Source organism: Culex quinquefasciatus, chromosome 3, assembly GCF_015732765.1.
Source record: "Culex quinquefasciatus strain JHB chromosome 3, VPISU_Cqui_1.0_pri_paternal, whole genome shotgun sequence".
NCBI lineage: Eukaryota > Metazoa > Arthropoda > Insecta > Diptera > Culicidae > Culex > Culex quinquefasciatus.
Window position 1 is genome coordinate 78,620,209 of NC_051863.1, and position 23,891 is coordinate 78,644,099.

General features: G+C 35.0%; 3 protein-coding genes across 4 annotated transcripts in view; 1 reads left to right on the forward strand and 2 right to left on the reverse strand.

Annotated features, from left to right (window-relative positions):
• Window positions 1-5,608, forward strand: part of LOC6040828 (serine proteinase stubble) — a 267,484-nt gene extending 261,876 nt beyond the window's left edge. For both annotated transcript variants that reach the window (XM_038259151.1, XM_038259152.1), the window contains exons 13-14: window positions 4,729-4,878; window positions 4,960-5,608. In XM_038259151.1, the coding sequence (XP_038115079.1) occupies window positions 4,729-4,878; window positions 4,960-5,094 (285 nt within the window). In that variant the 3' untranslated portion in view covers window positions 5,095-5,608. The remainder of the gene's footprint in view (window positions 1-4,728; window positions 4,879-4,959) is intronic.
• Window positions 5,585-12,333, reverse strand: LOC119768677. The gene is made up of 4 exons (XM_038259154.1): window positions 11,844-12,333; window positions 11,711-11,790; window positions 11,504-11,651; window positions 5,585-5,775 (listed from the first exon to the last, which is right to left on the reverse strand). The coding sequence occupies exons 1-4, from the start codon at window positions 12,094-12,096 to the stop codon at window positions 5,690-5,692; spliced, it is 567 nt and encodes a 188-aa protein (XP_038115082.1). The 5' UTR covers window positions 12,097-12,333; the 3' UTR covers window positions 5,585-5,689.
• A 9,762-nt stretch (window positions 12,334-22,095) lies between these two features.
• Window positions 22,096-23,479, reverse strand: LOC119769007. Its single transcript, XM_038260879.1, has 4 exons — window positions 23,185-23,479; window positions 22,773-22,849; window positions 22,461-22,614; window positions 22,096-22,205 (listed from the first exon to the last, which is right to left on the reverse strand). Exons 1-4 carry the CDS (start codon window positions 23,378-23,380, stop codon window positions 22,096-22,098), a joined length of 537 nt encoding a protein of 178 aa, XP_038116807.1. The 5' UTR covers window positions 23,381-23,479.
• Window positions 23,480-23,891: the final 412 nt, after the last annotated feature.

Sequence of the window (23,891 nt, forward strand, 5' to 3'; positions counted from 1 at the left end):
GCAGCCGGTTCGAACGCCGGTGCTTACTCTACCTGGAGTCGCCAGTCGAGGGGGGCCTCCTGGCCCACGCTCGGGGGAATCGAGCAGTTCCTGTTTCAACTGTAAAGAGGAACAAGGCCTCGCCGTGTGGGTTCTTGAACCCCGCGGCTAGGACTTGGCCCAAGGCAAGTACCCTTTTGTTCCTTCTTTGACAGAAATTCAGCCGTTCATCCTTTTCTAGCGTCACACCAACAACCTGAAGGATGACACGCACCAAACACACCAACCAAGACTGCTGATCAACCCCAGCTGCTCGTCGCAACCTGTAGCAGAAACAAACATTTCATTGGCGGCCGGAATGTTTAATACAACATGTGTTTTTATTGTTAAGATATTAATGAAATGTCCTTAGATTTACCAAAATACTTACCTTAGTCAATAAGAACACAAACAACAAAACAAAATTAACTTTAACCTAAACACACAAAATCTGTAAAGACAAACATAAACATTTACCCACTAAACACACCGTGCAAAACTGTTATACACAGTTTGACAGACACAAAACACACACGAAACACAACACACACCCGATTTTGTACAAAGACACAAACGAAATAAACAGATAGCAAGCAAAAGTCGCCGCGTTTAGATCGGCTCGATCGACAAGAAACAAAAACGCGAGTTTTACAAATTTTTAACAAATCCGAACGACTTCACAACATTCACAGCACGAAAAGGTACAAGCACAAGTTTGGACAGGTGAAGGAAGGAAAACAGTGCATGCAGGTGGAAAAGGTGCAAGGAGAAGGAAAAAGCAAGAGGAAAGGAAAAGTGATCTGGACCACTGCACGTTGAACAGTCTCATTGTTCCCCAGCTGTCTCATTGTTCCTGCCAAGTGCGTCTACAATGAGACAGTTGAATAACTCTGGCTGTAGATGTCGGATCGATCTCATATTTTTGTCAATGTTAGAACACATTAAAAAAATGATAATGCAACAAAAAGCTCAATAAAACATGCTGATGAAAAAATTAGAAAAATCGTTGAAAGTTGAAAACCAAAAGTGTCTCATTGATGACTACCCTACCCTACAAATGGGGTATAATGCTTGTTCGTTTTAATGTTTGACCTCGAATAAACAAAAAATAGAGCACGCCATGTAAACATGTCTGCCTGTGTGGATCAATCGGACCGCGCACTGGACTCACAATCCAGAGGTCGCTGGTTCGAATCCCGAGGCGGACGCAAAAATGCTAAGTGTAAATATAGGTATTCGGTGCCCTCTCCCCGTGCACATACCTTCACACTTAGCAGACCCGGGAGGCGGAGTCTTGTCGCAAAAAGAACGATACACGCCTGTGGATCCGTTGACGAAACAGCAAGGTTTAAGACTGCCGATAATTGAAAATTCGGCTATTATGCCAAATCAAGTATTCCGAGAAAAACGCGTTTTAGTGTTTGTCACAAAATCTGCGTCAAGGCAATTTCCCATAAGAGTGGCATATTAGCCGTTTGGTTTTTCGCATCGGCAGCCAAGTCCAAACACTATTTCAGCAAAATTCAAGTTCCAGTAGATGCTTTGGAACATCCTCTATCACCTGGTGCTAATATCTCGTTTTTGTCAAAAGTGGATATTAGCCGTTTTTTCAATGGTGGGCAGAAGAGGGCCGCATTATAAGGTGTTACAGTGAGTCAAATATTTGTCCGTACCCCCCCGTACGGAAAATGTTTGTGATATAAAAGTACATAAAATTCGACTAAAGTGCCATGTTTTGTACATCAATCGACGCGGCAGAATGTCCTCTTTAAGACACTGTCATTGGATTTGCAAAAAACTTTTTCTTAAAAAATACAAAAATAATTTACTGAAAAAAGTCAAAAAAAGAGGTCAAATAATTGTCCGTACCCCTTGTAAAAGTACAAAATCTGATCGATTTAAGTGAATTTATTTATGAAATGTTGTTTCTGTGTCAAATACTTGTACTTCTAGCCAGTTTGTGACAACTTTGAACTTGTGATAACTTTGTTTAGTTAGTTTATATTAAAAATTGGATTAAATTTAGTTTTTTATGTAAAACTTATCAAAATATTAGTTTATAAACAACTATTTTTATAAAATTGCTATTTTATGTTGTAAGAGTCTCTATTCAACAAGTTTTAACAATATTTGTTCGAAATATACATTGTTTTCATCTTTTTTATTGACATTTTTCGACCAAAATACTGTTTTGGAACAATACCGTTAAACAATCCGGATTGTCCCGGAGCCGGTTTAACCCCTCGGAGGGAAATTTTGTGGTGGTCAGATAGAGGACAAAAAAACCCACCTCTTGTAATTTAAAGCATCCAATTTCGTCCACTACAGCCCGATTACGAGTCCCTAGTCTGAAATTTGAAATTTTCAAATTCCCCAAGCAAAACATTCTGTCCCAGGACGGTACAAAAATTCTCAGTACGGAAAGTGAAAATTTCAAATTTCAGACTAGGGACTCGTAATCGGGCTGTAGTGGACGAAATTGGATGCTTTAAATTACAAGAGGTGGGTTTTTTTGTCCTCTATCTGACCACCACAAAATTTCCCTCCGAGGGGTTAAACCGGCTCCGGGACAATCCGGATTGTTTAACGGTATTGTTCCAAAACAGTATTTTTGGTCGAAAAATGTCAATAAAAAGATGAAAACAATGTATATTTCGAACATATATTGTTGAAACTTGTTGAATAGAGACTCTTACAACATAAAATAGCAATTTTATAAAAATAGTTGTTTATAAACTAATATTTTGATAAGTTTTACATAAAAAACTAAATTTAATCTAATTTTTAATATAAACTAACTAAACAAAGTTATCACAAGTTCAAAGTTGTCACAAACTGGCTAGAGGTACTAGTATTTGACACAGAAACAACATTTCATAAATGAATTCACTTAAATCGATCAGATTTTGTACTTTTATTAGGGGTACGGACAATTATTTGACCTCTTTATTTTACTTTTTTCAGTAAACTATTTTTGTATTTTTTAAGAAAAAGTTTTTTGCAAATCCAATGACAGTGTCTTAAAGAGGACATTCTGCCGCGTCGATTGATGTATAAAACATGGCACTTTAGTCGAATTTTATGTACTTTTATATCACAAACATTTTCCGTACGGGGGGGTACGGACAAATATTTGACTCACTGTACGTCGATTCCGTTTTTCCATGTAAACAAAAACAAACACGCGTTGGTTGGTTCCAAGTTACAATTACAATCGTTTATGGTAGTCGGCCATGTACGTGTATCAAACGCGTTATGACCTGAAATCTCTTTGGCCAATTTTCTCACTAACATCAATTTTCAGGGTGTGTCAAGATAGCACGTTTCCCGGGAAACGGGGAAACAAAAACTCAACTGATTTAGCTCAAAATTGGTACTTGTTTTTGCATAAAGATTCGAACCAGGGAGTATCTCTTTCCAAAATTTTAATTTTTTTTTGTCACTCTAGTGGGGAGTCACCCAAAACTTCGTTTACGCAAATGGACCGACGTTCTACTTTCCTATCCGATAGAAGGCGTGATCAGGCAAATCTCTTCTCGAAAAATGCCACTGAAATTGAACCCAGGCCCAACTGGGGTGTGAAGCTAAAACGCTAACCACTACACGACCGGACCTGGTTTAAACAAGCAGACAAACGTCGAAAGATAAAAACAATTCAAAATGAACAAGGGGTCAATGGATGTTAAAAATCCGTAATCTGGGGTGAATCGGGACTACAGTCTGAATAGGAAGTCTGTTCTAACCGAAACTAACCAGAAAAATAAAAAAAATGTGCTCCAAAATGGTTAAAACTGCTGTCCCGATTCGCCCAAGTGTCCCTATTGACCCCAGTTTACGATAATAATTCAAACAAGTTTTTTTTTAAGTTTTCCTAACTGATTAAATATTCTCCAGAGTTAAGCATTACATTTTTTTCATTTGTGTTGGCTTGTGATTTACACTGCACACTTTCGATTTTTAATCAATAAAAAATTGCCATGGCTACAGATTTTGTGATGAATTATTTCTTATAGAATGCAATGTTTTTCGAAGCTAGGTGAAATACAGGCAATATTATGCTATATTTCTTTCAATATTTTCTTAAATTTTCTTCCAAAAATAGCTCCAGCATTTTTTTGATGTTGTTTGCGCTAACTCTGTTTGAAGTTGGATAAAATCTAACCACTTTCATCGCCTCCCACAAAACACCTGTTGACTCATCATCTGAAAAAAAATCGCCTACACTTTGATGCTCTGGCCTTGGTAGAGAAATCATCCTCTTTCTCGTCACTTGGGACCTGATGCGCGCATTGTTATTCATGCCTCTTTTTTTCCTTTCAACCTAATAACCATAAACGCATTTTCGTTCGATTCCGTTCCCAAACTCACTTGGGAATGTATATATTGATCTTCATCATCATTCCAACCCGAACGCCAACGAAAAGTGCTCGCTCGCTTTTTCCTCCCATGACTCAATTTGGAGGAAAAGGAAAAGTGGTGGAGGGAAAACGATTTTTCCCACTCCCCCCCCAGCTGAGAGCATTTGGCCGTTTGTTATTCATGGAATCGCCGACCTTTGCCGGCATTTTCCACTTTTATTAGTTGGAACGTTTTGCTCTGATCTTGTTTCTCAAGTTGTGTTTCCGTTTTATATTTTTCTCCACCAACCCAATTTCATTATTGCATTCCTTTCACTTTTCTCGCTCTCTATCTCTCTTTTTGATTCCGCAGGTGTCGGTTCCGATTGTTAGCAACGACCGGTGCAAGTCAATGTTCCTCCGGGCAGGACGGCACGAGTTCATCCCGGACATATTCTTGTGCGCCGGCCACGAAACCGGTGGCCAAGACTCCTGCCAGGGCGATTCCGGTGGACCGCTACAGGTGAGCCCCCCCCCATCCCCACATTTTAATTGGACTTTTAAACTAACCCCATTGTTTGTCCCCCATTCCCATCGCCAACAGGTCAAGGGAAAGGACGGCCACTACTTCCTGGCCGGCATCATCTCCTGGGGCATCGGATGTGCCGAGGCCAACCTGCCCGGTGTTTGCACAAGGATATCGAAATTTGTTCCCTGGATTCTGGATACCGTTTTGTGATAACAGTGATTTTTTTTTGTTTTAATACACTTTGAAGAACGATGGACTGCCCACTGCCGTGTAATGGAAGAATCGACGAAAGTGTTCAATCAGTAAACGGAAAAGACTTGATTTTTTTTGTTTTATTTAGCACAATGTACGGACAAAAGAGAGTACCGGAAAAATGAAGGATTATTGTATGAACATATTTAATCGATTTGTTCGAAACGTTGCATAGCTTCAATTCTAGTGAGTCAGGATATTTTTTTTTCAAATAGCAAAAGCAAAACAATTGTTGAAACAGGAATAGCCGAATCGAAACAAAGCGAGTCGAGTCAGGACAGGAAAACTGATGTATAATTTGTATAACAACAATAGCAATAAATCTAGCACACTGCCTTTTGTAAATAGTAACATGTAACAAATATATTCGATGGAAGTTAAAGTCGATCCAGCAAAATGTATATACTAACCAATTCCTATGCGCAATAAATTTTGCAATATTGTTAACACAACAGTTGTTAATTTTGTATTTATATGCAAATAAATAAAATATTATAACGTCTTTCCAAAGATTTAATTCAGCCGTCTCTTATTCCACCATCCGAAAGTGCCTTTAAACGTATCTGTGGTAGATTCTTCGTGTGTTTTCAATGCCAGCGTACACTCCCAGTAGTATCCAGATTCCGATAATGAGTTTCACTGGAAATAAAGAGAATTGAATTATTGATAATTTAAGCAATGCAAAAGTACGTCTAAAATGGTAATAAAACCTGTAAACCCAATTAATTTCATAATCCCCTACTAAACTGAAACCAGAGCTGAAAGTAGTTTATGATTTGCTTACTTCGGTCTTTCTTTGTCTTTAGAGACAAATGTCTTTGAATATAATTCTTTAAAAGTTAATTCTAGAATAGGTAATTCTAGGTAGCAAGTTTGTTAAGCAATTAGACAATTTTCAGTTAGAAAATGATTTGAAAAACTGATGTTTAACTTGTTTGCTACAAATAAGGCTTTATGCAAAGGTAACAATCTTATTTAAAAGGGTTTTAATTTATGAAATTCAGGTAAAGGGGTTGTTTTTCAACATGATAAATTTTGTCGGGTCTTAATAAATCCAGGCAAAAAATTAACAAAGTACAATCATGCCACGGTTAAGCACTGCATATGGGGGATGCAAAACCGAGGCGTGCATAACTGGAGCACAGAGCTTATGGGATTTCTGCTATATAGGAGACATTAGATATAATCGAATGAAAAATCATGCAAACATAAAAAATAATAGTGTTTTGGAATTGGGATGATGGCAGCTATCCATTGTAATTAAAGTTACATGAAAATTTTCACAAAAATACGTATTTTTCCTGTATTTTGACAATTTTCAGAAAACTACGTGATTTCGAAAAATTACTCAAAATTTCAGTTTTTTGCAATATGATCGGAAATTTTACATTCATTTGAAATTTTGAGCATTTTTTCGAAATTACTTAGTTTTGTGGAAAATATGAGTATTTTCATGAAATTGTGTTGCAACTTTCGAAATGTATCAAACAATCCCGATCGATATGAATATCAGTTTTGTAAAAATACAGAAATTTCGAGTGTTTTTTCCGAAAATATGTAGTTTCGTGAAAAGTTTGAGTATTTTCTCAAAAATGATACTATATTCGAAATGTATGAAAAATCCGAAGCATTTGATACCCATATTGAAAAAAAAACTGAAATTTTGAGTTTTTTTTTTCGAAAATACGAAGTTTTGTGAAGTATTATTTTGTTATTACATTCGAAATGTATTAAAAATTCCAAACAGTTGATACCCACGTTGTAAAATTTTGAGTATTTTTTCAAAAATACTGAGTTTTGTGGAAAATTGGAATACTTTGAAAAATTTGTGTTATAGCTAATCCTGATCGTTTGATACTTATTTTGTAAAAAACTAAAATTTTGAGTATTTTTTTTTTCAAAAATATGTAGTTTTGTGAAATTTTTTAGTATTTGCATAAAAAATATTGCATTCAAAATGTATGAAAAACAAGCCTTACCCGACAAACTTCGTTCTGCCTTTTCGTTTGTTGACGTTTTTAACGTTTTTGCTTCTTCAGCCTCCTGTGATCTAAATTTGATTTTACGTAACTTTTTCCAAACAATCTGCAGATTTTCCGGAATTGGTTCCAGAATGGCCAAAGTTGTAACTTTTTGGCGTAAGAACCTTCCTTGGACTCATAACGTCATGATTCGAAAACCGGACACTTAGTATCATATCATTTTCGTTATAGCTGACAAAAAATCATGTAATAAGTTGGATATGAAGAAATATCATCAGGATGTAGCATTAACAGTCAGTTTTAAGAGAATGCATGCAAAATATGTCTTTTCTAACAATTTTTCATTAGAATTTGTAAATTAAAATGACTTGTTGTGCTTCGAATCCCGGACACTGATAAAAGCTGATTCGAAATCCGGACACTCGTTTTTGCTCATGAATCGCACAAATTTGGACTGAAATGTCAGTGAATGGCATTTTTTAGGTCTCAAATAAGCTGTTAACATCAAAACAATCGATATTTTATATAAAAAATTGCATGAATTTGAGGAAATCAAAACCATAAATTTCTGCTCTGCCTTCCCGGTGCATCGGACGCCTATGAAATATTTCACGTGAAATGTTTCGCATTTTTTGTAATCTTATAATTTTATTTTATTTAATTGTTTTGACATTAACTACAGCGTTCAAACAAACCTTAAATGAAAGTTGAAGTTAGAATTCATCAAATAACACAGTTTTGACATGCATAATGCGAACTTATATCCAAATAATTGATAAAACAAGATGAGGTGTCCGGATTTCGAAGCGTCCGGGAATTCGAATCATGACGTTACGAACCCAACGCAACAAAGAGCACCTCGATCCGACGTTCCGTGTTGAATTGATTCGCGTTCGAACAAAAGCGTCGAAATTTTGTGTATATGGGTCATTCCATCTCAACTGTGCACGAAAAAGTGCAAATTTGAAAATTACTGCTCAAATTTGGCTGAGCTGTTGATACTATCAAAACATGCAAGAATCCCGAATTTCATCCAAATCGGACCACCCCCTCCATTTTTGTACCTCCCCAAAAAATTGACTTTTTGGCGATTTTTGGCCAAACCTCCTAGTTTCAAACGGCGATAGCTCAGGAACCACAAATCTCAGAAGGTCGTACTTGGACTCAATTTTGAAGGAAATCGGACGTAGAATCCATGTCCGTGATCATAATGTTGATTAATTTATTTTTTCTACCTGTATTGCGCAATTGAAAACATTAAACGGCCGTATCTCAAAACACCCCAACTTATTTTTTTTATTTGACCTCACCATCGTGTTCTCCGGCCAATTTTACATAAGAACCACCTCTCGACAGAAATGAATATGTTTCGTTCCAGAGATATCGAATTTTAAAGTTTTGTGTTTTCGAGATTACCTGCATCAGCTTCATTCGCCGCATCTGCTAGAAGCACACAGGCGGGCTGATCAATAACTGCTACCTGGCCATTTATTGAAATAATATTTCATCATAAATAATCTTCATCAAATTGAACCAAAAGTAACTGTATAATACTGTAGGAAACTGAAGTTTAATCGCAAATGTTTATCTGCTCAAAAAAAATAATGAAGTGGAGCAAAATAGTGCCATTCAGCAAAAACCCCAAAACCTGCTTTATTATTATTATTATTATTATTATTATTATTATTATAGTTTATTATTGACACTTTACCATAATTCTGATTTATGGTTTAGATTGATCATATTAAATCAATTTTTATATAGTGAGCCAGCTCCATTTCATTAAAATATGATTTTGGTCAAGGTACATTTAATTAAAAAAATCCTTATACGTGAGGACAGCAGCTGTATTGTGTTCCAAGAATCCAAGAATGATAGATAAAAAAAAAACACTGTTGTTCGGACGGTGTCGAAATCATCGCAACTAAATTTGTAGAATTAGCCGCTTTGCAGCAGATCAAACTTTGTGATTTTCTTACATTTTTCAGTTTTATACATTCCAGAAATCCTTTTCCTACTCTTTGTGATCGTCCTTCACTAGAGTACAACGTATCAACAAATTTTATTCATTTTAATTCATATTTTTACTCAATAATGTATCGTGCACTTATTTTTCAGTGTTACTAACAAGATTAATTCTCGGGTGAGTTTTTAAAAAGCCGTAAGAGCCATTGTGACCTCTGACACTAATTTTCGTTTTTATAGAAAATGAAACAAAATTTCATTTATTTTAAGTTTGGGGCACTTGAAGGACGTGTAGATGAACAATCTCGAGCATTTTGATATTGGTTTTTCGTAAGTAGGTCGAATACCGATGCAAAAAGGACTTTGTTTAACAATGGCTCTTACGGCTTTTTGAAAACTAATCCGAGAATTGCATTTTCCTCTCGCTCCGTCGGAATCCAATTCTGCCCTTTACTGTGTGTCGTCATTGCTCTGTCCAGTGGGTTAACACAGAAATTCACTTCATTAATTTTTTTGAGCAGATAAACATTTGCGTTTAAACTTCAGTTTCCTACAGTATTATACAGTTAATTTTTGCTCAATTTGATGAAGATTATTTATGATGATATATAGCGGAATTAAAAGGAACAACTCGTCTCTTTGTATTCACAGTAATGCATTCTGCTAAAACGCTCAACCAAACCACAATATGATGAAATATTATTTCAATAAATGGCCAGGTAGCAGTTATTGATCAGCCCGCCTGTGTGCTTCTAGCAGATGCGGCGAATGAAGCTGATGCAGGTAATTTCGAAAACACAAAACTTTAAAATTCGATATCTCTGGAACGAAACATATTCATTTCTGTCGATAGGTGATTCTTATGTAAAATTGGCCGGGGAACACGATGGTGAGGTCAAATAAAAAAAATAAGTTGGGGTGTTTTGAGATACGGCCGTTTAAAGCTTTCAATTGCGCAATACAGGTAGAAAAAATAAATTAATCAACATTTTGATCACGGAAATGGATTCTACGTCCGACTTCCTTCAAAATTGAGTTTAAGACCGACCTTCTGAGATTTGTGGTTTCTGAGCTATCGCCGTTTGAAACTAGGAGGTTTGGCCAAAAATCGCCAAAAAGTCGATTTTTTGGGGAGGTACAAAAATGGAGGGGGTGGTCCGATTTGGATGAAATTCGGGATTCTTGCATGTTTTGATAGTATCAACAGCTCTGCCAAATTTGAGCAGGATCGGAGAGGGTAATTTTCAAATGCTGTTCCGCTTCAGATGGAATGACCCATATATAGATTCCGATCATTTGATACCCATATTGCAAAAACAATTATTATGAGTATTTTTTCGAGAAACATTGCATTTTCAAAATACAGGAAAAATACGTATTTTTGTGAAAATTTTCATGTAATTATAAGTGCTATCGATAGCTGACATCATTCTATTCCAAAACAATATAATTTTTTGATGTTATTATGATTTTTCATACGATTATAGCCAATGTCTCCCATATAGCCAAAATCCCATAAGCTCTGAGCTTCAGTTAAGCACTGGGCCGTGCTTAACCGAGGCAGCTGAACGAATCAAAACCGGGGCATGACTGTATCATGACATGGATTCTCAACTAAAAAAAACTATTTTTCCAGAAACAATAACCCTGTGTTTTAACAAGGACTGTTGAGTCGAAGTTTAAATTTAGTTTGAAGTTGTTTTCAAATATATTTTCTCTCGTAGGCTTGCCTAAAGTTTGTTTTTATACCTTTAGTTTTTTTCATTCTTATATAGCAATTAGTTGGGCAACAAAGTGCCTTTATTGGAATTTACATTTTGGAATTAGGGTGGTTTGTTGCTTTTGCATACAACCCAAAAATTGCATGCAATATGTAGGAGATCTGAACAACACTAATTCTCCATACAAACTTTGGAGAAAAACCATTCGGCCCAGACAAACTATTTTTGAAAAAATCAAAATGAACGTGATTCTGGGGATCCCAAGGTTCATGCTTCCCTTCAAGTTGAGCCTGCGCAGAAATTTTGTTGGTCGGTGTTACTGCTCTTGAAACAATTACAAATCATTGGGAACTATTCAAAACATGAATTGAATGTGTTTTAGGCCCATTTACCGAGTTTTCATTTCAATATGTAAATGTTTTATAGTTGTTAGGGGACCATCCATGGTAATATAAACCCCCCCCCCTCCCCTCTCAAATGTTCACGTGCCCAAACACCATCATGTAATAAATCATTGGCTAGGTAATCGAAAGAACTTACATTTACAAACAAATCCAAAATAACAAATAACTGGCAACCGCTCAAGTTACAAATTTGGTTGTTCGAATAGTCAATTTTTAAATAAGTGGCAGTTAACTTGTCCAGTTGACCTACGTAGAACAAAAAATGCAAAATAAAAGCTTGTTTTCTGTTACTCACCACATGAAAATATCAGAATCCAAAACAGCCAAGTGGTTTTCTTTCCTTCCGAACTTATCTGACTGAAGATTTTGGAAAACACGGCCACAAAGAATATTTCCTCCAGTAGGGCATATACGATGAAAACCTTTACCAACGTTATATTATCCTGAAAATTAATGTTTGAAAACAAAACTTACAGGAAGTTTACGAAAGCAAGCTTCTCACCTTGAAAATTCCAATGATTAGCAGCATCCCCGGCACCATTTTGATGAGGGTGGTTATGATGTGGTATGGCATGAAACCATCTGTAGAAAAAATCGGGTAAGAAATCCTCTACTCAAAACCGTTCCCAACTTACCCAACCGCCCATAAAAGTCGCAAACCTTCCCGACCAGCTCCGAGTCGAACTGGATACGTGCCTGAATGGAAACAGCCGTTGTGGGTGGCGCATCAGCTGCTCCTTCCTTGGTGCACTGCAACTTCATCAGTTTGAGCAGTTCGATCGTTTCCATCGTGTAGTAAAAGGACGTTACGATCCACATGAAACCCAGAAAGTACCCAAACACCTTGTAGCAGTCTTTGGTGCACATTTTCACGCCGAAAGGGTGCATTTGAAGTTTGAAGTCACAGTTTGATAAATTTGCCGGAAGCTTGAATTTTTTGACACTTGAGTAAATTGAACTTCAGTAGGCTGATTCAGATAATCTTGTTATGTATTTTCGTTGAATTAATCAACTTCTTGTAAACGGCATAGCATATTAACAGAGAGAAGGGAAATACCCTTTGATATTAAGCTTGACATTAAGAATTTTAAAGTCGGTACAAACAACATGTAACGTAAAAACCAATCTAAGGACATCCGATCAAATATTCTGATCCATTTGTGAATGAAAACATTGCCATAAAATATAAGATGATGAAGAAACAAAAATAGGGGAAGGTGGGGCAAGACGACCATATGGGGCAAGAGGAACAATCGCTCGTACGGCCGTAATTTTTACAATTTTGATTATTTCCAGTATGAGGAATTGTTGCTAACAATGCAATTAGCTGATTCTACTACCACATAACCGCCAAAACGATGTAAACGCCACGGAGCATAAGATTTAATGAAGTTTTTTTTCAAACCCTTTGTTTTCTTATAATATTTGGAAAGTACAAAATAAGGCTTAGGGTTCGTTTTAAGGCTCATTTTATCAAAATGCAATTTTTCCTAGATCAGTAGTGTCCCTACCAATGACTTGCACCTATTTTAAAGTATGATTTAACTTTTGGTTATTTTTGTTGAGATTTTTTTGAAAAATCTTGTTCAGGTGGGGCAAGTGTACCATATGCATTTTTAGTAGGGAAAAAATACGAATTGCTGCAACAACATATTTTATTGGAAATAAATACATAAACGTTCTTAAAAACTGGTAAACAATTGTTAAAAAAATTGTCCATGCAAAATATAGTGATATTATGAAAATTTCCCTTTTTTCATCAAAGTAATATTTTTTTTTGTAAAAGCGATCAAATTTTTAGTAACATACTATTATTTAATCTAAAAATGAAAGAAATGTTTCAAATACATCCTAATCTGATGTATCTAAGTGATAACAGTTCAATTGTTAGCAAATTAACATGTTATTTCATGCATTGTTCCTCTTGCCCCAACGGGTTGTTCGTCTTGCCCCACTAGTTGAGTAGAACGTACGGAAAATCTTTTTTTTTGAATCATTTTTTTGCATTAAAAACAGGATTTTTTTTAAAATTCTATTCTAATCAAAGTCTTAGTCAAGACCTGAAACAAGATGATAATTAAAAAATCCGACAGATTTTTAACGTTTTTGATGGGTTACAACGATCATTTCCTTAGCTTGTTACACTTGCCCCATTTTCCCCTAATTCTAGACTTTTTTATAAGTTAAGCAATTCTCTACGAAAACGGTCTTTTTTCTTCAATTTTAATTTTTGTAAACATTTTTGGTATCTTCGGTATTCCCAAAGAAACCGTTTTGTATCGTTAGTTTGTCCATATAGTTTTCCATACAAATTTGGCAGCTGTCCATGCAAAAATGATGTATGAAAATTCAAAAATGTGTATCTTATGCAGGTATTTTTTGATCGATTTGGTGTCTTCGTCAAAGTTGTTGGTATGGATATGGACTACACTGGAAAAAAAATAATTCTAGACTGAACGGTAAAAAAAATGATGATTTCTTATTTAACTTTTTGTACCTTAAACTTGGTTAGTAAAAAAACACTATTTATTTTTTATTTTTTTGATCTTTTAGAGGACATCAAATGCCAACTTTTGAGAAATTTCCAGGTTGTGCAAAAAATCTTTGACCTTTTTTGAGCTTTTCAAAAATATTTGTTTCAAAGGTGGGCAAACATGGGCACTCACTTTAAAAAATGAAAAACTGCGACTTTTTTTTAAAGTCACCTAAAAATGACTTTAACTTGATAACGGTGCACTTTATCAAAAATTCACTAGAGTACTTTTTGATTGCAAATTTGATTTTACATAAAAAACTAACTTAATCCACCTATGTGGTTGGTGCCTTCCTCACTTTTTACCAACATTTGGTGATATGATGGGTTTGGACACAAATTCTATCTATTTCTCAATAAAAAAAATAACACAAATGTCACTTAAGCGGTCAAAACTTGAAACTGAGCGATGCCAGATCTTCAATAATTTGGACTCATTGGAAAGGTCTTTCGATTACCTAACCAACGATGGGTCGGATGATGGATCCGGACATAGTTTAAGTGAGATCCGGCTTCAAAAAAGATCATAATTATCACTTAAGTGGTCATAACTTGAGACAGGGTTGCCAGATCTTCAATGTTTTATATTCATTTGAAAGTTCTTTTGATTACCTAACCAACGATGGGTCGGAAAATGGATCCGGACATAGTTTACATACATTTAAGTGAGATCCGGCTTCAAAAATGTACATAAATATCACTTAAGTGGTCGTATCTCGAGACAGGGTTGCCAGATCTTCAATGTTTTGGACTCATTGGAAAGGTCTTTCGATTACCTAAACAACGATGGGTTGGATGATGGAGCCGGACATAGTTTACATACAATTAAGTGAGACCCGGCTTCAAAAAAGATCATAATTATCACTTAAATGGTCATAACTTGAGACAGGGTTGCCAGATCTTCAATGTTTTGTATTCATTGGAAAGGTTTTTCTATTACCCAACCAACGATGGGTCGGATGATGGATCCAGACATAGTTTACATACATTTAAGTGAGATCCGGCTTCTAAAAAGATCATAATTATCACTTAAGTGGTCATAACTTGAGACAGGGTTGCCAGGATTCAATGTTTTGTATTAATTTGAAAGGTCTTTTGATTACCTAACCAACGATGGGTCGGATAATGGATCCGGACATAGTTAACATACATTTAAGAGAGATCCGGCTTAAAAAATGTACATAAATATCACTTAAGTGGTCATATCTCGAGACAGGGTTGCCAGATTTTCAATGTTTTGAACTCTTTGGAAAGGTTTTTCTATTACCTAACCAACGATGGGTCGGATGATGGATCCGGACATAGTTTAAGTGAGATCCGGCTTCAAAAAAGATCATAATTATCACTTAAGTGGTCATAATTTGAGACAGGGTTGCCAGATCTTCAATGTTTTGAACTCATTGGAAAGGTCTTTCGATTACCTAACCAACGATGGGTCGGATGATGGATCCGGACATAGTTTAAGTGAGATCCGGCTTCAAAAAAGATCATAATTATCACTTAAGTGGTCATAACTTGAGACAGGGTTGCCAGATCTCCAATGTTTTGTGCTCATTTGAAAGGTCTTTTGATAATCTCACCAACGATGGATCGGATCATGGATCCGGACATAGTTTACATACATTTAAGTGAGATCCGGCTTCAAACATGTACATAAATATCACTTAAGTGGTCATATCTCGAGACAGGGTTGCCAGATCTTCAATGTTTTGAACTCATTGGAAAGGTCTTTCGATTACCTAACCAACGATGGGTCGGATGATGGATCCGGACATAGTTTAAGTGAGATCCGGCTTCAAAAAAGATCATAATTATCACTTAAGTGGTCATAACTTGAGACAGGGTTGCCAGATCTCCAATGTTTTGTGCTCATTTGAAAGGTCTTTTGATAATCTCACCAACGATGGATCGGATCATGGATCCGGACATAGTTTACATACATTTAAGTGAGATCCGGCTTCAAACATGTGCATAAATTTCACTTAAGTGGTCATATCTCGAGACAGGGTTGCCAGATCTTCAATTCGTTAGACTCATTGGAAAGGTCTTTCGATAACCTAACCAACGATGGGTTGGGTGTTAAATCCGGACATAGTTTTCATATAGATAAGTGAGATCCGGCATCAAAATTCCAGCACTCGATTCGCAACTCTGACACTTTTTTATACGTAACTTTTGAACTACTTATCGGATCTTCAAACAATTCAATAGTGCAGTATGGGGCACCAAACCGAATCGAATGCAACTTGTTTGACTCAAATCGGATCAGCTAGTGCCGAGAAAACTTGGCAAGAATTTTGAGTACCAAGGAGAATACGCACACACAAATTATAATTAAAGACAGTTTGGGTCTTTAAGCATTTTTATTTTGAGCCGTGTTCGCTCCGCTTAAGAGGTAGTTACAGACTGAATTCTTACTTCTAAAACTTATGCTAGCTGTGCGGGAAGGATTTGAGGTAGACAAATCCTTCCTTATGTATTATATAGGACACCAACTTTGTGAGTCTAGTTTTATAGCACTTTTCCTGTTGTCCTAGCCAGGTGGGCCTAAATCAACAAGTCTGAGCTTGTTGGGAACGAAAACAGAGAGTCCGATAATGATCATGTTATCGGGCTCGGCATCGGAACATAATTCCTCCGGGGGATGAAAAAGCATGTCCTCATGCGTTATAATATAAATGTGTTTCTGTTCTTTACGCCTAAATAATTAAGAAGTATTTTTGATTATAGTTTTGCTCAGTAACATAGGCGATCCTCATATATATATGTTTAAATTGGATTTGAACTATAATTCATAATATTTTCATAATTTTAAAAATTGTATGTTTAACTTTGTGTTTCTGGCTATCTGTTTATGTTTGGAGAGTTAATAGATTACATGTTACATGAAATAACTGAGTAATTATACCTTTTTTTATTCATGGTTTCCTTCTTGATTTTTTTTTTTGAAATTGTAACACTTATCAAATGGATATATTTTCATAAATATTCCTAATGTTTATTTTTTTGTTATAATTATTGTTTGTTTTCTCAACCAGTTAACACAATATTTGAGATACTTTTTTAGAACAGTTGTATTGGTTTTAGAACTGAATTTCTGTTAATTAGCCTTTTTGGCATCAAGGTTATTTTGTATTACATTGTTTTATTGCTTTTAACTGTCCGATTTAATTTATGTAATTTTTTATTATTATTATCCTTAATGTTATCGTTTGTTGAGAATTCATTTGACACAGTTTCTGTAATAGTTTTTGAACTCATGTGTAGTCTTTACCGCTTGCAACGATTTCTATGCATAATTTTGTATTTCAAATCTTCATCTATTTCTCGCTGTAAACTGATCTAATGTATTGCGATGTTTTAGTTATACATGGCAGTTTTTTCTACCTAAATTAAGTTCAGTGACTTGTTTTAAGACAACATAGTCATATTTTTATACCGTTTTCTGATTTTGACAGTTAGGGAACTATACCCTTTTTCAGCCTATTTCTATTATCGGCCTATCAGCACTTTGATCATGAATTACAGCTTTCATTAAGTGTTTTTGACTGTTCCAAAGTAATAAATAGTTCAAATAAAAGTGAGCAAGCAACTCTTCATTGTTGATACATCTAAAAATGTTGATTTTCTAGCGGAAAACGGCAAAAGTGATGAGAATTGATCGAACGGCTTAGTGTGATTAAAATGGGTATATTACCCCTAGTATGATTAAATTCCTATTCTTTTATATTTTGTCAAAGGAAAAATATGTTCCTAATATTTTTACTGTACTTAAGATTTCATTGAATTGAAAAATAAAACTTTTTTTTATTAATTGTTTTGGTTAACTTTGAATCATATTGAACACTTTTAATCTTTTTATGATTATTTTTGTGTTGTTGCGAGAGTCATGAGTTATTATTTACAGTCAGAATAAAATTTAATTGAGTAATTTTTTCATTAGTTGACATACACTATTTGAATCATTTTATTTGCAATCTTAAATTTTGTGATGTAAACAAAAGTTGTAAGGTGTATTCACGGTATATTTTAACGTATTACGATTATAAGTACATTTTGATACATTGATTTTAGCTTTAGGTACTAAATATATATTGGTATATTTATAACCATTGATTTTTTTGCATTTGGCAAGAAGAAAAAAAAAACTTTTCAAAGTTCTTTTGCAATTTTTTCTATCTTGTCAGTAATTATGTGGTATATCGTATATTAAATTTCTATCCACTTTTACAAAAAATATAAAATACTAAATTTCTTTTAGGCATTTTGAAACTTTTTCTTCATTGTTAATTTTGTATTGTCCGAACACTGTTGTATTCAATATAGTTTAATTTTTCTTGATAAAATCCTAACAAAATATTTGGACTTGTCAGGATTGGTTTTTGAACACTGGTCTTTTTTCTATTTTTTAAAGAGATACAGTTTTTTTTGTATCAAATTAGCATAAAAAACAGATACTTTTAATCACAGAAAAGCTGACACTATTTTTTATCTGTATTTTGCTTTAAATTTTTAGCTTTTAAATATTCGAAAGTAGTAAGAAAGCACTTTTTTCAGTTTAAATCATAATTTGTTTTAAAATCAATGTTGATCAGACAAAGTTTTTGAATTACAGTTTGTGTGTGCTTTTTTTTAATTGTAACATTAATTTTTCTGAATTGATACTGTGTTGTTTGGACACATATTATTATTCACAATATGATGACAAAATGTCAATATGTTGGTTGTTGTTTAATTTTTCTATCACCAAATTCTCAGAGTACCAAAAACTCTCAAATATTCGTGGTAGGTTTATTTTCCATATTATATTCGTATGTCGTAATTAATCAACAATTGTTGTTGAAATATTTTTGTTTATTTTGAAATTTAGGAGTCTATATAGATTTTTTTTATTGCTAGCTGATTACATTTTTTTTATTCATCAAGATTTCTCTGAATGATATGATTCGTAGAGTAAAATTACTTCTTATAATTTTCAGTTGTGGCAAAATGATTTTCTTTTTGAAATTTAAGCTTTTTATCAGCTTATTTAGAAGCCTTGGACTTAAAAACAAATATTGTTGAATGTTTTCTTCATTATTATTTTTATAGTATCTAATTTATTAATTAAATTTGTGTTTATTTTTTTTCACATCTTGTAATAAATGTTAGGGACATTTATTTCTGAATTACTTCTGAAATTATCGTTATAATTTTAGTTTATTGAACTCAAATTACAAATGCTCGTTGGTCTACGCCAATCGATTGTTTGTTTTACACAGCAAACACTATTTTGTTATGTTTGCTTGAACTTCAGATAAAAAAAAATATTGATATTAAACTCAAAGCAACATTCGAAACAGATAAAGAAATGTTTTAGTGTACATTATATCTGTTTGAGCTAATATAAGCATTGTTCTTTCATATCTTACTGTTGTGAATACTACAACAATCTTGAAATTTCCTTGTATATGGTTTCGTACAACACAATTTTGCAGATTTTTTTTATATCAGAAATAAAAAAAAGGTATTAAGTACTCATATGATTGAGATTACGATCTTAATTTGTTAGGTTGATAAGTTTTTTTTTTTACTTTCAAATAACTGCTACTATCATGTTCGCATGACTCTTTAAAACATTTTTTTTATATTTTTTTTATGTTTTTTGCTACATAAAAATTAGTATTGTGTCCAAATAGAAACAATCTTAATAGAGCTTGGCACAATAAAAAAAAAACATTTTTTTTCTGGGCAATATATTTTTGCAGCTTTTGATTGGATATTGTTTTATCTATTTAAATTTTAGTTATCAAGCAATTTAGATGCAATCAATAACTGTCTCTTCATTTTTATTTTGTTTAATTGTCGTTATTTCATGAAAATCATTTAAAAAAAACATGTGTCTTTGACATTCGATAACAGCTTCTTAAAAGCGTATTCCACGATGTCTAGATATGGAGTGAGCAGTTTTACTTCAAAAATTTTGCAAAATATTTTGTTAATATAGTTAACAGAAGTCTTGCCATTTTGATTTGAATCGGTCTGAATCACTGATCTGTCACCTACGATGTTTTTACTTGTTATATGAATGTTTTTTTTTACCCCGATCGTAAAAGCGGTTTTGCAATTTATAATTTTGAAATTGGCCTACTATCTTACATGGTAAAACATATTTATGGGGTGTTGATTTGTATTTCCACTTTCTAGTTAAAAGATCAATTGACAACTTTTTACCCCTATCGTAAAGCTTTTGATTTGACAAAATTTTGGAATTTGTGTCTACGAACTTATCTTTATATGTTAACACATACCTATTCGATGACATGCAATTCGTTGACTTGAAGTTCCGTTGATTTCTAGATAACTTGTTGTTCCCTTGGTTTGTGTTGGCTTCGCTGATTCTTGATCCATCCATTGATTTTTTTGTTCCGATAGAACTTTTTGTTGACGTGTTGTTTGCTGGATTCTTGCTCCGTATGATGCGATGTTGACGTTGACATATGTTTCTTGTCCTTTTTGTAGATTTGTTTTTCGAACTGGTGAACTTTTTACGTTCTGCAATTAAGATAACGTTGCTTGGCGATTCTTCTTGAAGATTGTTTATTTGTTTGTTGTCCGTTTGTGTTGATCTATTCTGACTTGTCATTTCAATCAAACACTTTGGACTGTTTTCAAACATCAATCCCGGTAGTTGGCTCTTTGCCTTCTGCTGATTCTTTATCCTTATATCCATCAATTCACTTGATGTTGATTCGTTGATTGTTTGATTAGTACATTTTCGTACTATGTTCAAATTATATTGAACGTTTTTGACATCTGACTCCCCAAGGAGGCCAATTTTTGCACCCCATTTTAACAGGGCACTCAGGTCTTTTATAAGAGAAGAGGATATATTTCCATCTTCTATATCATGATTGAGTCTTGTTTTTAGCTCAAGAACTCTTTTTAATAAAATTTGTTGGAACTGTGGTTCCATATTTACGAACTGGTACATTTTTTCCAGTCGTTTTTCTTCACTTCACTTCTACTCTTCTCTTTTGATTCTCACTGAGTCATCCTCTTGATGCGACGTATGGCGGGATGGCTCTCAAATCAATTAAGTTGCTAGTCGTGGTGGTCCTCGTCGAGTACTGCTCCTCAGGTTCCTCTGTTGGCGGTGTCCTCAATTCCGATGTTCCGATGATGCTCGAATACTCCGGTGACGTTCGGGATTAATTCCGTATTTGTCCGGGAACACACTTCGCGAATGGTTATTAATCACACGCATGCACTATTTGATTCTGCTCTGAGGTTGATCGACGCCGACCGGCTGCGCCAATTATAATTAAAGACAGTTTGGGTCTTTAAGCATTTTTATTTTGAGCCGTGTTCGCTCCGCTTAAGAGGTAGTTACAGACTGAATTCTTACTTCTAAAACTTATGCTAGCTGTGCGGGAAGGATTTGAGGTAGACAAATCCTTCCTTATGTATTATATAGGACACCAACTTTGTGAGTCTAGTTTTATAGCACTTTTCCTGTTGTCCTAGCCAGGTGGGCCTAAATCAACAAGTCTGAGCTTGTTGGGAACGAAAAACAGAGAGTCCGATAATGATCATGTTATCGGGCTCGGCATCGGAACATAATTCACATACACACACACACACAGACATTTGTTCAGTTTTCGATTCTGAGTCGATAGGTATACATGAATATAGGTCTTTGACCTGTTTTTCAAAAGTTCATTTTTAGAGCAGGATTATAGCCTTACCTCAGTGAGGAAGGCAAAATGAAGTGGACAAATTTTGGTGACCAATATTTCAATTTTTTGAAAAAATCTGTTTTGATTCAAAAATGCATAACTCGGTCAAAGATTTTTTGCACAACCTGGAAATTTCTGAAAAGTTTGCATTTGATGTCCTTAAAAACATATCAGAAAATGAAAAAAAAAAATAAAAATAGTTTATTTTTGCAAATCAAGTTTTAAAGACAAAAAGTTTAATAAAAAATTATCAAATATTTTTACCGTGCATAATTTTTTTCCAGTGTAGTTCATATCCATACCTACAACTTTGCCGAAGACACCAAATCGATCAAAAAATTCCTTCAAAAGATACAGATTTTTTTAATTTTCATACATAATTTTTGTATGGACAGCTGCCAAATTTGTTTCAGTCGGATTAAAAAATACAAAAAAAATCGAATGGCCGAAATCTGAGAGAACTGCTCAGTTCTAATGAACAAATGTAAACATTGAGTGTATCCCGCTTACTCCATCGACATGAGGTGTGAAAGGGATACAGATACTAGAATTATGTTTCTTCATCATTTTACATTTTGTAGTGATGATGAACATTGTAAAAGACTCCTCAAATCTGTAGTACGACATTTTTTCATATCATTTTAGCAAATATGTAAAAAGAAGGTTAGGTTTAAATTCTGTAAAAGAGCGATTCTGAACTGCTTCGCAAGCTCCTGTAACGACCCAAATTTGCAATCCGAAGTAAACTGAAAAATAATAAAAACACACTCATTGTTAATTGTTTCAGACAAATTATTTACTTAATAAGTAAAGCACTTGTAAAGCACAGAGCAAAGAAAATGTCGTGCAGTAGAAACATTTTCGAGAAAAATAGTAAAAAAAGGGCTCTAAAGTGAACAACACTGTGCTAAACTCATGTACAACTCCTTCTGGCAAATTTGTCTCTAGTGTATGTATAAATTTGTTCAGACTCGCAGCAGACAGAAAGTCAAGCAACTTACCAACGCTCAGCACGAGCACAAAGCCCCAGAGTACCATGAGTGTGTCGGCGTGCGTTTCGTAGAACGAGATGAAAATCGACAGCCAGCAGCCAAAGAGAAAAATTACATTTACATACAAGAACACCCGGAACGTCTTTATCAGCGATGGCTTTTCCTAGAAGCAGAAGAAGAAGAAGAGCACACGCAAGAGTTAAGGAGAAAAAGCACAAAGATTATCAACTTCCTACCCCCACGGCTTCGTGATGGGAAGAAGTTGGTGGGGGTGGAGGATTATGTTAAGTGTGGGGTTTGAGTAGTTGGTGGAATAATTACCAGCGCAACGCCAACCGCCAGCAGAACCGACATACAGCATGCCAGTGCCAGCATGAGCAGGAGTGCCGCATAAGTTTCTGTAACGACACTGGGTTTGTAGTACATGGTACGAGGAACACCTTTCGAGAGGCAAGAGTACGCAGCAGGGTAACACAATTACTTGGGAATATGTTTTGAGCATTATTAACCCTCGTAAGTTAGGTTTTTTTGCTTCGCTAACAAGTCAAAGGGTCTTAAATTTGGAAATGTTTTTTCACTGCATTTTATGGAATTCTTTTTGTGGCATTTCTGTCTTTTAATATTTGTTTGATTTTGAAAAGTTCACAAAAAAAACTGTAAGTTATGTGTGTTTCTTTTATGCATGCAATTTCTAAGCCCACCTAGTCACAGACTATGTTAGGGTGAAACTCACTTCTGTTGCAAACACCACCGGGAAAACGGTCCACTGGGTCCTGTGAAAGCGAAAGCGACTTCACGCCGGAGCTGCAGTTATCGCGGGTAATTTTCTCACTCACTTTGTCTGCACCGACCGCGATGCTAATTGCACAGAAAATGTTGCAACACGCATAAAAGTAGCAGAGAAATTTGAAAGTGGCGCTCGAGCACATGACTACGTTTTGTGTTTTCCGCCCTCACTCGCTCACGTTTCACGGCGTGCGTTGAATGGGGAACGGGCGACGAATGACTGAAAAACCGCCAGCCACCGATTTCACACCGGACTGATCATCCCTGCACGGTTTTCCGCACTCACTTAGAAACTGAAGATGTGGAAAATTCAACACTCATCCAGAGTGGCGAGCAATTGATGCTGCAAATTTATTGTTCTTTCAACGGTAAACAATAATATAGGGTGAAATTTATCGTTTTTGGATTTCGTCTTGTTTAACTATCTGCAATCGATCGGAAATGATGCGCAAATATTTTGAGTCACTTTCAACAAATTGGGTGTTTGAACTGTGGTCGATTGATTCGCTGGTGTTGATGTGTTGATTGACCAATCTATTTTTTATTTTGTTGAATGCCATGCTACTCCATTGATCTGTCTGAAGCGTTAAGGTTCAATGGAGACGCACGGTATGTTTCAAATAAAATAATGTGCGCATAATACATTTTAATACC